The 17768-nt window shown below is 34.3% G+C and overlaps 1 protein-coding gene across 6 annotated transcripts in view; it reads left to right on the top strand.

Annotated features, from left to right (window-relative positions):
* Window positions 1–17559, top strand: part of LOC106873930 (protocadherin-18) — a 178535-nt gene extending 160976 nt beyond the window's left edge. For 5 of the 6 annotated variants that reach the window (XR_008265534.2, XR_016244288.1, XM_014921469.3 and 2 more), the window contains one exon: window positions 16259–17559. Coding sequence is in view for 3 of the 6 variants with exons in the window: in XM_014921469.3 (XP_014776955.1) it covers window positions 16259–16545 (287 nt within the window). In the remaining 3 variants the exon portion in view is untranslated. The remainder of the gene's footprint in view (window positions 1–16258) is intronic. The other variant, XM_052973074.2, reaches the window with a different exon arrangement.
* Window positions 17560–17768: the final 209 nt, after the last annotated feature.

The following is a 17768-nucleotide window of genomic DNA, read 5'->3' as shown; positions in this document are numbered from 1 at the left end:
GTGTGTAGTCCATGCAGCAAAAAGATTCTTTTTCTTGTTACATGAAATATGACACAAAGCAAGAAACTTAAAATTGCTGGTTGAGAGAATCATCAGCTTTAAGTGAATGAATAAAGTGCATTATATGTATTGAGGATATTTTCTCTTGTTTATACTTCAAGCACCTCTTTCCCTCCCTCTGTGTGTATGAATGTGTGTGCACATGTATATATTTATGTATGTTGTATGTGTGTGAGAGAGGTAGAATACATATTTCTATTGTTCATTAATATCTAATTTCATGTACCCTTTTTATGTAATCCCATATTCTCTCAACAGATTGCATTTCACATTTCTTATAGAACATAACTCTCAGAAGGCTCCCAATACAATTGTTCTGTAAAACAATACTTTGTGTCTTATAAATAACAAAGAAAATTTTTTTAAATAGTTTTGAAATTGGCTGTTCTAGAAAATTTAGCACAATCTCTACTGCCGAAATTAAGCTGAGCCTGTCACCGACAGCAAAAGTTTAGTCAATTCCCATTACTAAGATTTGCCTAAACTCAATTTTAAAAATAGCTAGTCTTCAAGGTGTAAAACAGAATATTGAGTTATTATTTTCTGAAGATTATGTTTCAAAGTGTAGTAAACCACCCCCACTATATTTCTCAAATGGATATATACTTGCATCTTACTGTATAATTTATCTAACTTTTTATAAGATGATCAGGCTGGTTTATTGAACAACTATCCTTGTGCTAGTAAAGAGAAAGAATTTATCTCTATGTGTTATTCTTTAGCGTGGCCGTTTTCGTGCGGGTGACACGTAAAAGCACCCACTACACTCTCTGAGTGGTTGGCGTTAGGAAGGGCATCCAGCTGTAGAAACTCTGCCAAATCAGACTGGAGCCTGGTGTTGCCATCCGGTTTCACCAGTCCTCAGTCAAATCGTCCAACCCATGCTAGCATGGAAAGCGGACGTTAAACGATGATGATGATGATGATGATGATTGAGATTTGGATAATTTTTTACTTTTTACAAAGAATTCTGAGTTTCAATACTGTTATTCTATTGGTATATACATAATGAAAATAGTGCTACTTCTGTTGTAGAAGCAGCAGCATGCTTCATCTCCAAAGGGTTACTGGACTGGATCTATCAAGGACATATGTACACATACATATACACGTGACGCATTGAGAGAGCCTTACAAAGTCTCTTATTTTGTTGAAATAAAAGTAGTAACCAAATCTACCTTGAATCACTCTACCATATTAAAAAGAAAGCTGTTAGATGAGATACTGCATCATCATCATATATTCACCTTCCCTGCTTGCATGGGTCAGACAGAATTTGTTGAGGCAGCTTTTTGTATGATCAGATGCTCTTCCTGTTGCTAATCCTCACCTATTTTCTAAGTTAGAGAATATTTCTGATGGCCAAACAATGGCTAAAAATAAGCTATTATTATGACTCAAACACCTTTGTTCGTTTATCTCCTCAAAGGAGGTTAACCCAAACATAAACAACAATAACATTAATAACACATACACACAGACATATTGTAGTAAAACCGATGAGTATTAGACTATCTGATCAAAGACAGCCTGTTCAAATATGCTGCAGTTAAAACTTTCATCTTCATTGTACCGTATCAGCTAGCTGATGGTAATAGATACTAGGAGAAGCTCTGTAAAATTGTTCACTTTTTCTTCTGATCACAAAAGGTCAAACTATCACTTTCATCATATGACTGGGATAGATGCTTTTTTTTTTTTTCAACATTAGTCAGGAGGTGAAGGGCTTCAGAGACAGGTATAGGGAAAGGAAAGTATCATCAATCAGGAGACTAGCCCAAAAGATTGAAATAGTGAACTCCAGTAAAGGAGTGTAAGGTGCAATGTAGTGGTGTTAAATTGGGCAGCATATTAAACCTTACTACCCAAGGCTGATGTATAACTAATTGTTTGATTGAGCATTCCTTACCTTGCATGGGTGCTGGTGCCATGTAAAAAGCACCTGTGCTGGTGTTGTGTAAATGCACCCATTACACTTTGTAAAGTGGTTGTTGTTAGGAAGGGCATCCATTCATAGAAACCATGCCAAAAGAGACACAGAGCCTGGGCAGCTCTTCAGCTGATCAGCTTCTGTCAAACTATCCAACCCATGCCAGCATGGAAAACGGACATTAGATGATGATGATGATGATGACAGTTGCAATGGCTGAGAATTTATTCAAAGAAGTTTGAAGACCTAATGCAGTGTTTCGTCTTTAAAGAAGCAAGTGGTTGATGTTGCCACTGTTTTAGGCATGTATTTGTGCCTTTGCATTTGGAAATATGTTTTTAGTTTATTTTTTGCCTCTTACTTGTTTGTCGTTGGACTGTGGCCATGCAGGGGCATTGTTTTGAAGTGCTCCGTCAAACAAACTAACCTCAGTAATTTTTCATCTTTTTAAAATCTGGTACTTATTCTGTTGGTCTCATTTGCTGAGACGCTAAGTTTGTTCACAGACATGTAAATGAACCCATATCAGTTGTTAAGCAGTGGCAGGGAGAAATACATACGCAAAGATGCACATGCATGCACACGTAAAAAACAGACACACGCACGCACTCACATGCGGTTTCAGTCTAACAAATTCACTTACAAGGCAGGGATATAGTAGAAAACACTTGCACATGGCTCAGGACTATAGTAGAAGATACTTACATATGTATCAGGGCTATTACTCCTGTGAGAACAATTCCCCCGACGGCAGCTACCCCCAAGGAAAATTACCCCCTTTGGTTAATTACCTCCTCTCCAATATATTAAGAAGTTTTTAAATCATCGTCTTGGGTGTGGTTATTGTCCATGGGGAGTAAATGTCCTAGACTCCTTATATAAACGAAAATACTACATATTTTATCTTTTATCTTTTACTTGTTTCAGTCATTCGAATACAGCCATGCTGGAGCACTGCTTTGAAGGGTTTTAGTCAAACAAATTGATCCAAGGACATTTTTTCTTAGGCCTGGTACTTATTCTATTGCCAAACTGTTAAGGTATGGTGATGTAAACACACCAATACAAGTTGTCAAGTGATGGGGGGGGGGGGACAAACACAGACTTAAAGACACACACGCATAAATATTTTCATATATATATATATATATATATATATATATATATATATAGAGAGAGAGAGAGAGAGAGAGAGAGAGAGAGAGAGAGATATGCACATATATACACAACGGGTGCCATGCAATGGGACTGAATCTAAAACCATGTGGTTAGGAAGCAAGCTTCTTACTACTCAACCATGCCTGTGCCTCTAGATTAAAAAATACAGGAGAGAAATTATGTTTCTAATAAGGTAAAAAAAAGAAAAACTGAAAGAATAAGTACCTACTTTAAAACAAAACAAAAAAAAAGTCCTGCGGTTGATTTGTTTGACTAAACTCTTGAAGACAATGCTCCAGCATGGCTACAGTCCACTGACTGAAACAAGTGAAAGATATATGATTGTCATAAGTATCTTCATCCTAAGTTTTTTTCATTTGGTAATGTATAAGTTAAAACAGACTGCTGATGTAAAGTAACCATATAACAGGCTGAAAGTGTTCAATGAAAATGTTAAATCATCATTTTCTGTGTATTACTGTATTTACAGCATCGACTGTATTTTACTAATGTTTCAGTAAAGACTGTGTATATATGCTGTCTGAGCATTCTTTATACAATCATGGATATAAATATATATGCATGTGTGTGTTATATCCTTAAGATGTTGGAGTGTTATAACTTCCACTTCAGTATACTTAGTAAAACCAATAAAGACATGACTATCTCTGACCTCCTACTATGTACTCCGGTACTTCACATACTTCTCTTTTGGAGTAGGTTATTCCATTCGCCACATGGGATGGGTATACCATTATTACTAATTCCCTACAACATCTCCCATTTTAAGTTTTTCTTAGGAAGTATCATTTTATTCAGCAATTTTTTTATTTACCCCACCTTCCTTTTTTTGAGTTTTTCTTTTTTTTCATACAAATTAATATTTTTTGTGCATGGCATCTGTTTTCAGGAACTCTATATGTTTTCTTTCCCTCTCACTTGTACGCCTGGGTTCAATCATCTACAGTGGCGTTGGGTACTTGGAACGTATCATACAGCCATTCCATCAGTTCCTCCAACTTCTTTGGTTCACTTTCCACGAATCTCTTTTTCAGTTGGTTCCTGTGTCTCTTTTGTATGCCTTTTCTACTTTTTACCCAATACATTATTTTACCTAAGCATTTGGTAAATGACACCCTCTTCCTAACTCTGCTTTCCATATACACCTTTTCGCCAACTTTAAAGAATCTTGCTATGTCTTCCCTAGCACATCTTTTCTTGCGAGGTAGCAATTTATGAAAGACTGATTTTATTTTCCTTGCAAACATCAGCTTTGTAGCTGACCTACCTGCTGGTATATTTGGATTTGGTGTCACATGGTACACTCTTGTTCCTTTTCCAGTTGTTGTTGATGGTATTGTTGTTACTTCAGCTTTTGTTCTTGCAGTTATAGTTGTTGCAGTTATTCTTCCTTCAGTTGCTGTTTGATGTTTTTGCAATTTGAGCAAACTAACCGACAAATTTTCCATGATTTTATGATTTTTTTTTTCCGTAAAATTCACACAACAAAAATTTTGTGAATTTGTTACCGCCTTGTGAGTTGTTAATTCCTCATGAGTTGTTTAAATCCTTGTTGCTACTGTTATAACCTTAAAATGTTTGATTGTTATAACGCCCACTTTGGTATACAGTATACTTAGTAAAATCAGCAAAGACACCACTATCTCTGACTGTCTGCTATGTACTCTGGTACTTCACGTACTTCACTTTACTTAGAGTGACTAGGTTATTCCATTCATCACATAGGAGGGGTGTACCATTATTACTAATTCCCGACAACAGCATGTATGTATGTATGCACACATGTATGCACACATATTTTATGTACATCACAGTGTGAATCAGAAATGCTGAAATAAATTAAATATTAGAAGGCTTTAGCTGTGATAATGAACTACATAAGAATGGTATATATTCATACACATGTATGCAGACAGATACACACACACAGGTACATAGTATATATATATATATATATATATATATATATATATATATATAGATATGCTCACATACCAATATGCATATATATGCAAATATGCATAACGACACATATGCATGCACACATATACATACACAAACATACATATAGATTCCCATATACATATACCCATACATTTATAATATATATGTCATACCTTAGTTATTTTCCATATATATATATATATATATATATATATATATATATATATATAATCTTTTGTTTTCATACAGTCTGTTTCTCAGAAGACATTGCTTCATATTCAAAGTTCACTTTGGCTCAATATGTTTATTCCTTCATTGCTGTTTTCAGATTTCAATAACACTGAAAATGGTTTTCCTACTTTCTACACTTAATATCTAAACATACAAACTTGTAAGAAAATACACACAAATGCCTAATACACAAATGTCTATGTATATGTGTGTGTATGTGTAAATCTATCTAGCTAGCTAGCTATATGTGTGTGTGTATTCACACATACACTCACACATTCTTCTCCTCCTCTGTGTCTAAGCACAAACACATGCATGTGCACACAAATATGTTTGGATACTCGCATGTGTATATATGCATTTGTTTGTATCCCCTTTCTTCTTCTAGTTCTAACAACTTGCATTCGGTTATCTTTGTTGGACATGCAATATTTCTGAAGCTATTGTTATTCTGTTAAAGGTTTAAGCCTCCATTTTGAAAACAGATATCATCTATTTATATATATATATATATATATATATATATATATATATATATATATATATATATACATATATATATATATATATGTGTGTGTGTGTGTGTGTGTGTGTATATATATATATATGTGTGTGTGTGTGTGTGTGTGTGTATATATATATATATGTGTGTATATATATATATATATATATATATATATATATAACTTTTAACTTTATCTCTACAGATTTTCTATAGAACTTAGAGTTTTAGTGCCAGCAGTGAATGTCACAGCGTTTTGTGTTTATGAATATGTCTATGTAAACAATGCGATCAAAGATAGAAAAATAGGTAATAGGTGTATATGTATATTTCAGGAGTTATTGCTCTTTCATCATTACTGCATCCAACCCATCAACTACCCATGAACACATTGCTTAAATACCCACTAAGTTTAGCAAGGTAGTGCTATTGGATAGACCAATTTGTAACTGATTATATTGCATTGCTAACACAAAAGTAGGAAGCATATATATATATATATATATACTAGCAGAAATACCCGGCGTTGCCCGGGTTAAAGAGAATAATGAAATCTAAAAACACCGTCTAGACTACGCATCATCTTTATATATAGAGATGTATATACACACACGCACCCAAACACACGTATATATATGTATATCAATATAAATATATGAAAGTCAATGAAGTTTCGTAAAAGAAGGTGATCATGTACATACTTTCTTGCTGTTGTGATTATAACACCTCATTGTAAACTATGTTCCTTGTTTTCCCTTGTGGAGCATATACAAATAGGTTTTTTGTTGCTGCCCACTCTTGAGCAGCCAACATACAGTTGTCCATGTGAGAAACAGGGCTCTTCCAAGAGAAGACCAGCTACAGACAGTGTTTGACCCTGATATTTGTTTATGGACATGGTAAAAGTCACACGAAGGGGGACTTGTAGTCTTCTGAATGTAAAAGGAATGTCTGCTCCTGATGGAGTAAGAGGAATTCTTGGAATAAAGATGTCATCCCCTTTTGCACATCCAGAAAGAATGGTAGCCTCGATAACGTGTGACATCATTTTCTAAATAATGCTCATCTGTTATGTTCGGGTTAAAATTTCATCAACATCAAAAATATATGAATTTTCATGGGAGTTATGGCCGTTATGCAAAGAATATAATTTCCAAATTTCATAAAGATCCATTCAGTACTTTTGACGTAGTTTTGGATAAGAAAACAAATGACTAATGTGTGTGTTTGTGTGCATGTGTATGTGTGTGTGATGGGTGTATATATGTATAGATATCTGTATGCATGTATATATGTATATATGTGTACATATTACATGTACATCTATATATATATATACATCTACACATATGTATACATATACATGTATGTATAGATCTATATATATATACATATACGTGTACATCTATATGTATACATATACATCTCTCTTTCTCTCTTTCTCTCTCTCTCTCTCTGAAAGTATCTGTCATTACAGTATCGAAATGGTGTACATATACATGTATATGTATACATATACATCTCTCTATCTTTCTCTCTTTCTCTCTCTGTGAAAGTATCTGTCACTACAGTATCGAAATGTGATTGTTTCAGTTAGTGGAATAGTTTCATTTTTAAAGTGAAAGTATTTGACATGAGTGTTTTTGTTTCACTTTTGACACGTAATACTTAAATAGTGGAGGAGATATTATGTTGCCGTGTGCTCGAACTCTGCAAGAAGTTAATAATTTTGTTTGACTAAAACACAACTGGAACCCTAAGTAAGGCATGTGTAAAATTTGAATGAAATTGGTTGCGTAGTTCTCGAGTTTTAGGGATTCACACAGACAGACAGACACACATTCTCATTTTTATATATATAGATTATGGTTGAAAAACAAAATAAATGTGGTGTTCCTACTAGCACTTAATAGAATATGTGTGTGTGTGTGTATATACACGTACACGTATATGTGTGTGTATATATATGTATATATATATGTATATATATATATATATATATATAGGTATATATGTATATATATTTATATGTTTATGCACACTCATACACATGCATGCATTTTCAAGTCCTATATTAAAGCAACTTAATTTGTTTCCGGTTTTTTTCCCATTATTTATTTATTTATTTATTTATTTATTATATTTGTTTATTTACCTTCTTCTCTCCTTTCCTCAGCCAATGTTCCTCTGAGTCTCATATTTCAATTAAATTTCAGTTAATAACTTTTGAAATCATAGATTACTTATAAGAGTATTTAATTTATCTATTGTAAGTTTTTTTTGTTTTTGTTTATTTTTTCCATGTTTTTTTATTATCTCTCTGTCTCTCTCTCTCTTTCTCTCTCTCTCTCTCTCTCTCTCTCTCTCTCTCTCTCTCTCTTTATAATATATATATATATATATATATATATATATCAGAATATTCATTTACTACCTGCTGCATCATTACTTATCAGCATCACTCTCCAATGCCTACACCTGTCATTTATTGTGCTATCACATCACCACTACCACTACCACCACCACAACACCCACCCTCACTTCATCCACAACCATTGTCGTCATTGTAATCACTGCCGTTGCCAACACACTACCTTCACCATGATTGTAATAACTTTTATCATCATTAGCATCCCCACCACAACCACTGTTACCTGTTCACCACCACCATCTGTGCCATTGCTCTCTTTCATCATCTTCATGATAATAATAACAGACTACTGACATAATGAATATCATCATCATCATAAGCTTCATCATCATCATCATCATTGATATCAGCTTATTAACATCAGTATTAACATCACCACCACCACTATCATCTTCTTCACTATTATCTACGTGATGATAATGTACAGATGATTATCTTCCTTCTCAAAATCCTTATCATAATCATCATCACCATCACTCCATCTTCCTCCATATCATCTTCATAGTTGAAATGTTTTTGTTTTTAATGTTTTATTGTGAATCCTATATTAATTAAATTTTTCTCTAGTATCCACAGTCAAGTGTCTTTTTCTATTTAGAAAGAATACATTTGTATGAATTACAAGAATTTCTTCTTATTCCTAATGAAATTCATTATTTACTGTTTTCTTTTATATTATGTTTTCATTTTTTACCATTTTCTTTTTTATATTTTGTTTGCTCTGCCATCTTTATTTAACTTTGTGAAACTAAAGTTTTAACGATGTCTTTTAGCTTTCATCCATTTCAATGTGGCTTATGTGACAGACTTAATCCAGCTTTATTTCTTACTCAGCATTTTCAATTGACATCAGCAATAAAATATGTCAAAGTTATATGATATAAGAAATGTAATGAACAAGCGGGTATGTTATTGCATTAACAGGTAATAATAGATCCTTATGAATGTTGAGCTCTGGTTGTACATTCAATACTTTACACTTTGAGTTATACTGATCTTGGTTATTGAGAAAACCTTAAAACAAGGAATCTTTATTCTTTCCAGTGTCCCCATAAGAGCTAAATCATTTGCACACTGTGGAGAATATAGCACCAGCATTGCCCAAACAACCTTAACATCAAATTCAGAATTCATCCAAGGCTGGGGGCCATGTGCTATATGCCCTTCCCACAAGTCAGACTAACTATACATGAATTCACTGCAACACAATTTCTTTTCCTTGACTTGCCCTGCTTTATTTCGTATTATCTTAAAACAAACCAAAAAAGAAAAAAATATCTTATCACCTTCAAATGAGACCCAGACAAATTTCTTCAAAGAATACAAGATAAACCACCTATAGCTGAATACATCTCAGTCAACAACTCCCTACTTGAATGGGTCATGACTTTAAAGATGTTATCAAGTGGTGCTATTAAGTTAGACATAGCCTGGGCTAAACTTTGGTTGAAACATATCTAAGGTATCATCATTGTTATAGACTGAGTGTTGTATTTTGTCGTTCATTCATTAAGAATTGTTAAAAATAAAATTTCCAATCTTGGCCAGTGGATTGGTGGAAGTGTTAAAGCATAAAGAGATGTAACTAAATATCATTTAATTGTTTTTAGAGGCAAACATTACATGAATGAAGAACTCAATACAAAAGGAGTGAGTGGTATCCTGTAACCCTTTGTCAAATGTAATTCTTAGTTATTCTCATTGTCCTGAATTAATCACGCATGATGTCATGGCTTTTAGATTTCGATAATATGATTGTATATTTTTAGAATGCCATTACAGGATAGGTGGTAGAATATCTGGGTCAGATATGGGCAGTTTAAATGTCAGTTTAAGGGTTAAGTAATTTCATTGATGATCTGTCAATAAAATTGAGTGTACAATTTTTTGTAAACAAAACTGAGTAGAATACTTGGTGTACAACAGTGCATAAACAGAGTGATCAGAACTGAGTATATAATATTAAAGGGTGCAATGCCTTGTGGTGTCTGTTCTGGGTCTTTGTTTTCCAATAGCAGTGTCTTTGACACACTGGTGCCAAGTTTCCCAGAGTTTCCCTCTGACAAATATCTATGGTATGGAGATGAAAGACTTACATGCAAGGGCAGCTGCTTGTCTTTCTTAAAAAAAATCTTGCTGAGGCCTGCACATTTTGTGCATGTACATGGTCAGTATTGACCAGCCAAGGCCTTACCAGTGTTGTGCACTCAGTACTCTATACTCCATTCATTTCACTGGTTGTGTACTCAGTGTCCCAGTGTTCTACTCAGTGTTGTTCACTCAATACCATACATGCAAATTTATTGATAGTCAATTTGAATGTAAAAACTGAGTTCTTCATTCATCTAATGTTTTGCCGAAAAACACAAATTTTTAATGGTATTTGAATATATCATATCATGCTTAGATTGTTTTTGCCTTTATCCTTTTTTGAAGCTGATGAGAAAAATATTTTAGACAAAACACTGTGGTTGATGTAATTGTCATAAAATCAGTGCACCAACTTGGCTGCAGTTTGAAACCAATAAAAAAAGCTAAAAAATATTTCTTTAACACTCACTCTCATTCTCTCTCTCTCTTTCTCTCCCTCTCTCCCTCTCACTCACTCAATACATTTTTAATAATATTTGCAATACATAGTTATAACAAACAATCTAGTATTGGTATTCTGATCACATACTCATTGTTAAATTATCAACTATCTTGAAAATTTAGATAGATATTCATCCCACTCCAGATTCCTATCTAGTTAATTTGCACTGACATGGTACAGGGAAAGAGGAGAGAAGAAAAAAAACTAACAAAAATTCTAATAAGGATAGGACAAAGGACAGTAGATTCTTTTCATACAATTAGTTAACCTGCTCTTCTTCTCCTTTATTAAGACTTATGGAGAAGCAGGTAGGAGGAAACAACCCCAGACATGTTTCTTAGATCTCCAATGTTTATCTCCTTAAAATGGTTTCCTTATCACTATTTCAGTAAGACTTCACTGTACTTGCTGAAGTAGTGATTAGGAAATCACTGCATGAGATTACAGTACTGTAACTGAAACAGAGATGGAAGGCTTGTTAGTGAAACTGTGTAGGAGAAATAGACAGCATCCATTCCAAATTTATGGCTTTGTGTCTCTGTTAGAAATTCTAATTAGTGTATTTGATGGTATATAAGATGTGCTTGCATATTAAACCACCTCAGTTTCAGCAGCACATATTCAGGAAACAGACTGCCAGGGACAAAATTAGTTTATGGGAAACTGAACTTTGCATACGGCACATGGGGTGATTCCCCCCCCCCCCCTTTTTTTTTTTTTTAGATATTTCTTTGAAAAAATATCAAATATGATATTATTAATGGTGTTAGATTGGCTGATTTTTCAGAGTACTGAACAGGATTCCTTGTGGTATTGGCTTTGACTCTTTATGTTCTGAGTTCAAATTCTGCCAATGTCATCTTTACCTTTCATAATTTCAGGGTTTGATAAAATAAGGTACCAGTTTGATAAAATAAGGTACCAACATAATTAACCTCCCCAAAGCCATGAAATTGCTTATTTTGTGTCTAACATCAGAGACAATTATTAATTTTAATATAGATTCAAAGCCACAAAATTTGGGACAAAAATATAGTGAATCAAAGTATATATTGACTCCAGTAGTCAGGAGTATAACTCATAAAATTCAACTTAACAGGATTTTAATTTAGAACAAAGTGGGTAACTAAATACTGATTTTGCTAATCCATCTTTATCAATAACAGCAATAATAACAATGATAATTGTTTCAAATTTTGACACAAAGCCAGCAATTGGGGAATGGGTTGTTGATTATATCAATCTTAGTACTCGACTGGTACTTTATTTTGTCAATCCTAAAAGGGTGAAAGGCAAAATCAACTTTGATGGAATTTGCACATAACTCATAAAGAACTGAAAGAAATTCCACTAAGCATTTTCCGTGACATGCTAAGGATTCTGCCAGTTTACCATCTTAGCAATAATAACATTGGTTTCAAAGTTTGGCGAAAGGCCAGCAGTTTCAGGGGAGTGGGTAAGCTGATTACAAGAACCCAAATGTTCAACTGATACCTATTTTAATGACCCTGAAAGAATGAAAGGTAAAGTCGACTTCGGTAGAATTTGAACTCAGAATGTAAAGATGGACCAAATGTCATGAAGCATTTTGCCTAGTGTGCTAACAATTCTGCAAGCTTGCCACCTTAACAATAATATCATTAATGACTATCAATATCCAACTTTGTCTGCAGTTTTAAGTTTTTAATTGAATAAAACCATGTTTTTGTTTGTCAATTAAGAGGTCTGACAGTATTCTCTTGCAATATCTTCTTCATCTTATGATTCTAATATCAAACATGTACTTTTATTTTTTTAAGATATCCTCTGTAAGATTTTTTATTGGATCACATACATTCTCAAAGATGTAATTCACATCAACACTAATCGTAATTGAAGAAAACACATAACTTCATAACTTCATTAGTCATGCTTGTACAGAAATGTACGGAAACCATTTGAATTTAAAGACAAATAATATGGACGATTCTATTGGCTAAAAACAAACAAACTGGACTTGTCGTTTATTTTATTTTTTATAAATATATATTAAGAAAGTTGGATGATGTCATGTGGAAATTTATTAATGTTGAGTATGAGTATATATAATTTTCATATCTGAATATTATTAATAAGCCAATGTGCGTGTGTGTGTGTGTGTGTGTGTGTGTGTGTGTGTGTGTGTGTATGTGTATGTGTATGTGTGTGTATGTATGTATGTGTGTGTGTGCATATATCTATATCTCTCTCTCTCTATATATATATACAAACATATATATATCATCATCATCAACATTTAACATCTGTTTTCCATGGTGGCATGGGTTGGATGGTATGTATAAAGATATATATATATCATCATCATCATCATCATCGTATATTTGGGCAAGACACTTTATTTCACATTGTTCCAGTTCACTCAGCTGTAGAAACGAGTAGCAACTCCACTGCTATCAAGCTGTATCAGCTTTTGCCTTTCTCTTGGATAACATCAGCAGCTTCGTGAGGGGAGGCTGGTATGCATGGGTGACTGCTGATCTTCCATAAACAACCTTGCCCAGACTTGTGCCTTGGAGGGGAACTTTCTAGGTGTAATCCCATGGTCATTCATGACCGAAGGGGTCTTTACCCTTTACCCTAGATGTCACCATCATACAATGTGTCATTCATCTGCAAACATCTGTGGAAATGTATTTGGCCATTTTGCTGTCCATGTTTCAATGGCTTGAGAAAATGTTACCTTACATGGAAACAGGCAAGCTATTAGTGACATAAGAATTTGGCTGTAGAACCTTCCTCAACTAATTTATCTGGCCCATATATGCATGAGAATATGAACTTTGAAATGATGATGATGATGGCAATGATATTCATATATATATATTGTGAGAGAGGGGGGAAGTGAGATAGAAAGACAGATAGATAGGTGGGCACACACACTCCAATATGCATGTATGTTCCTGAAAAATATCAATAAAACATTGCTCTACCTTTTTTTAGCATAAAGATTAAAAAGAACCTAGAATAGAATGTTCATTGTTTTGCCTTGTGGTATTTATCATGTTGTTGATGGTCAGTATTGAAAAAGAAACCTTAATCCATCCACTACAACACTTATTTCCTGATCACAACATGTTTTTTGTTTAGCTGCAAGTCAACCCCAATCAAACAGATTTATGACCAAAAGTCATCTAAATATGACTATGACCATTTTTTTTTATTCCATCAGTACTTTACTCTTGACTACATTGTCCAATGTCATTTTTTAAATATTATAGTGTTTGATTTGATGAAGATATTGCTGCTACTTCTAGCATATTGAGCTGTCACACAGGTACTCTCTCATTTGTTATGCAATACTAGTATCTGTAGTAGGTTTTGCAATTCAACTATATTATATAAAAATGATCATTATTAATTAACCCTTTTGTTATGATATTTCTGTTGAAATACGTTGCCTTTGTTTCCATTAATTTTGAAAATAATGAAAAATGTAGTAGTTACTGAAAGTTATCTATCATAAAACCAGAGATGATCTTGTGGGTTTGTATCAAGAGTATATGTTAAGAGTATATTACCCAACTTCAATCAAGTGAATGTGGCTGTGTGGTAAGTAGCTTGCTTACCAACCACATGGTTCCGAGTTCAGTCTCACTGCGTGGCACCTTGGGCAAGTGTCTTCTGCTATAGCCTCGGGCCGACCAAAGCCTTGTGAGTGGATTTGGTAGACGGAAACTGAAAGAAGCCCGTCGTATATATGTATATATATATATGTAAATGTGTGTGTTTGTGTGTCTGTGTTTGTCCCTCACCATCGCTTGACAACCGATGCTGGTGTGTTTACGTCCCCGTAAGTTAGCGGTTCGGCAAAAGAGACCGATAGAATAAGTACTAGGCTTAGAAAGAATAAGTCATGGGGTCGATTTGTTCGACTAAAGGCGGTGCTCCAGCATGGCCGCAGTCAAATGACTGAAACAAGTAAAAGAGTAAAAGAGTAACCTTCAAATATGATTCTGTTGTTTCTTGTAATTTTTTACTACTTCAGAATTAGTTTTCATTCCACCTTGTTAAATGAAGCACTTATTAAAAATCAAAGGTCTCATCTGTAACTAATTCATTACAGAGTAATGAAACTTGCATCACCTGCACAGTACTCTTTCTATAGAGAGAGCAAGTACTGCATTTTAATTTATAAACTCCTGTCACTTCAGGGTAAAGTAGAGTGAATTCCATCAACCCCTGATCTATTGTCTTTGTCCTCCCTTATGCTCACCTCTTTGCTTCTTGAGAGTTTGTTCTGGCACACCCTCACTGTTATCATTTTCACAGCTGCTTCCACCCTTATGTAATGCAGATAAACAATGCACCTTCTTTGTAGCAAGACACCTGACTTGTCCCTCTATCATACTTTAGCTTCTCAGTACCTGGCACAAAGCCATATCCCCCTCTTAAATATTCCTCCCACTTAGAAGTGGCAGTGCTTTTTCTTTTTTCCTTTTCTTGTTACTTTATATCTTCAAAGTTACTTGTCACCCTCAGTAGTGCTTTCTAGTGGCAAGAACAAAATCAAAAACTAATTCTGAGGTAGTAAAACATTACAAGAAACAGCAGAATCATATTTGAAGGCTAGTGTAAACATTCACTTGATTGAAGTTGGGTAATATATTTAGCCTTGGAAACTGTTCTAAAGCTGTAATCAAAGTGGGATGTATCCCCATGGTTCACCATATCTGTCAAATCATCCAATCCATGCCAGCATAGAAAACTGGCACTAAATGATGATGATGATGGTGACGATGTCACTTTTCTCCATCCACTAGTGTAGCTACAGTGTGTGCCACCTGGAGTAGCCCCACCCCGGACCCCACAAAAAACCACACATTTCCTACAGGAGACCCAAAAGTACCAACCCTTTAAACGTGCCGCCTGGGGCGGACTGCCCCTATACCCCAGCTATGCTAGTGTCTCCATCCAAAAATACTTGCAGGTCTTTATTAGAGGGTGTTGGTAGAAATAAGCAATAAAACTAATTTTTCTTTTGTTTCCGTCTATGGCTGTGGTTTGATCCTTCAGCTTCATCTTATTGGTTTGGCTGTCACAGAAAGCCCATCCCATAAGATTTATCACAGATTCTTCAAAACTGCACTCATTTCCCTTACTGTTGTTGCTATTGTTGCTATTACTATTGCTGTTTTCACTATTCTCCTCCTCCTCCTCTTCCCTCATCATCATCATCATCATCATCATCATCATCATCCTTTAGATCTTTTTGTTGGCTGTCTGCTTTTCTGTTTTGTAAAAAAAATTTTGTTTGCTTTTTCTATATTTATTTACTTTTATCTATTTATTTGCAAATTAAGACCTTATTATTATTTTTTTTTTTTCTTCTTCTCTACATAACTTCTCCAGGTACGAAATCTTGCCAAACAGAACTGGTCCCGAAAACAATTAAAAAGTCCACACCACTTACCCTTAACAGACCTAAGAACTTAAGCAGTACAACGTCTGGAAATTTGCAGAAGACAGCTAATGTCAATCAGAACACAACATGCAATGATGTTATTGATCTAAAGTCTACAAGAGTAACCAGTGCCAGCCCTAGTTTATTACCACAACCATGGAATCTACCAATGCGAAATAGTTTTACATCTTATGCGAAGCCTTTGCCAGCTGTACCAAAAGTTCCTTATCAGTAACAGCAATCCTGCATATATATGTATATATATATATATATCCAAGTCCATGCTTTTCTCAAAGTTCCAAAGTCGTCGTATATATTTCCAGGTACCAATTGAGATTTCTTTACAATTCCATTAACAACAAAACTAACAATACACTAACATAATAATAACAATGATAATGATAATTTCTTTGAGTTTTCCCACATGAGCAACAAAGAGACAAGTATTTCATTGAAAATGCAATTGTCATACACTTCTCCAGAATTCAAAAGAATACCGTATAAAGGAATAAATCTAAAATGTGGTCTGACTGAAATATATTCATGCATTTATATGCACATGTACATGTGCCACAGATAAATAAATTAGGGCCCTATGCTGTGACTAGCTACAACAGATTTCTTCTCCCCTGTCTCAAAAGGCATCAACTAATTCTCTGCTCCAGACAAATCCCCTTTTTATTCCAGACAAAATAGTCTGTTTACTCATGGCTGTAGGAAAAAAATACCAGAGAATCAGATAATTATTTACCCACTTGAAATTGTTTCCAACCTCATTTACCATTTCATGTAAAAATCTGAGGGAAAGACATATTCTTTCTTTATTTTAACCCTCACCTTATAATTTGAAAGTGAAGAATGTTTTGTGCAGAGTAGCAGACTGAAAAAAACAAAAAAAAAAAAAAAAGCACTTCACTATCAACTGTTTCACCCTCATTCTCCATACTACCACTTTCATCATTGCCATTATCTAATAATAATAATAATACTAATAATACTAATTGAATTACTTTGTTTCATATATTGTTGTTACATACACACACACACACACACAATGGGTTGATCATAAACTGAATATAAAACGAATGATATATTAACACTATCAAGACAGTGTGATTAAAGGTCCCTTGCCACAACAACAAAAAAAGAACTGCTGGTTTGGAGGATGAGTAATGGTGCTAAATGTTCTTCTTCCCTCTGTAAGATCACAATGCCAGATTATGATATAATAAAAATTATTATAAATTAACTGCTTGTGTTAAATGATCAAAGAATGATTACATGGTGGAGATAAAATAAGTACAGTTGAATCAAGTGAAAATGTGTGGCCAAGTGGTTAGGGTGTTGCACTCACGATTGTAAGATTGTAGTTTTTGATTCCCAGGATGGGTAGTACATTGTGTTGTTGAGCAGGACACTTCATTTCACATTACTCCAGTTCACTCAGCTGAAAATGAG

Source organism: Octopus bimaculoides, chromosome 14 (assembly GCF_046866305.1).
Source record: "Octopus bimaculoides isolate indiv1 chromosome 14, ASM4686630v1, whole genome shotgun sequence".
Lineage (NCBI taxonomy): Eukaryota > Metazoa > Mollusca > Cephalopoda > Octopoda > Octopodidae > Octopus > Octopus bimaculoides.
This window is presented reverse-complemented; position numbering and strand designations above follow the sequence as displayed.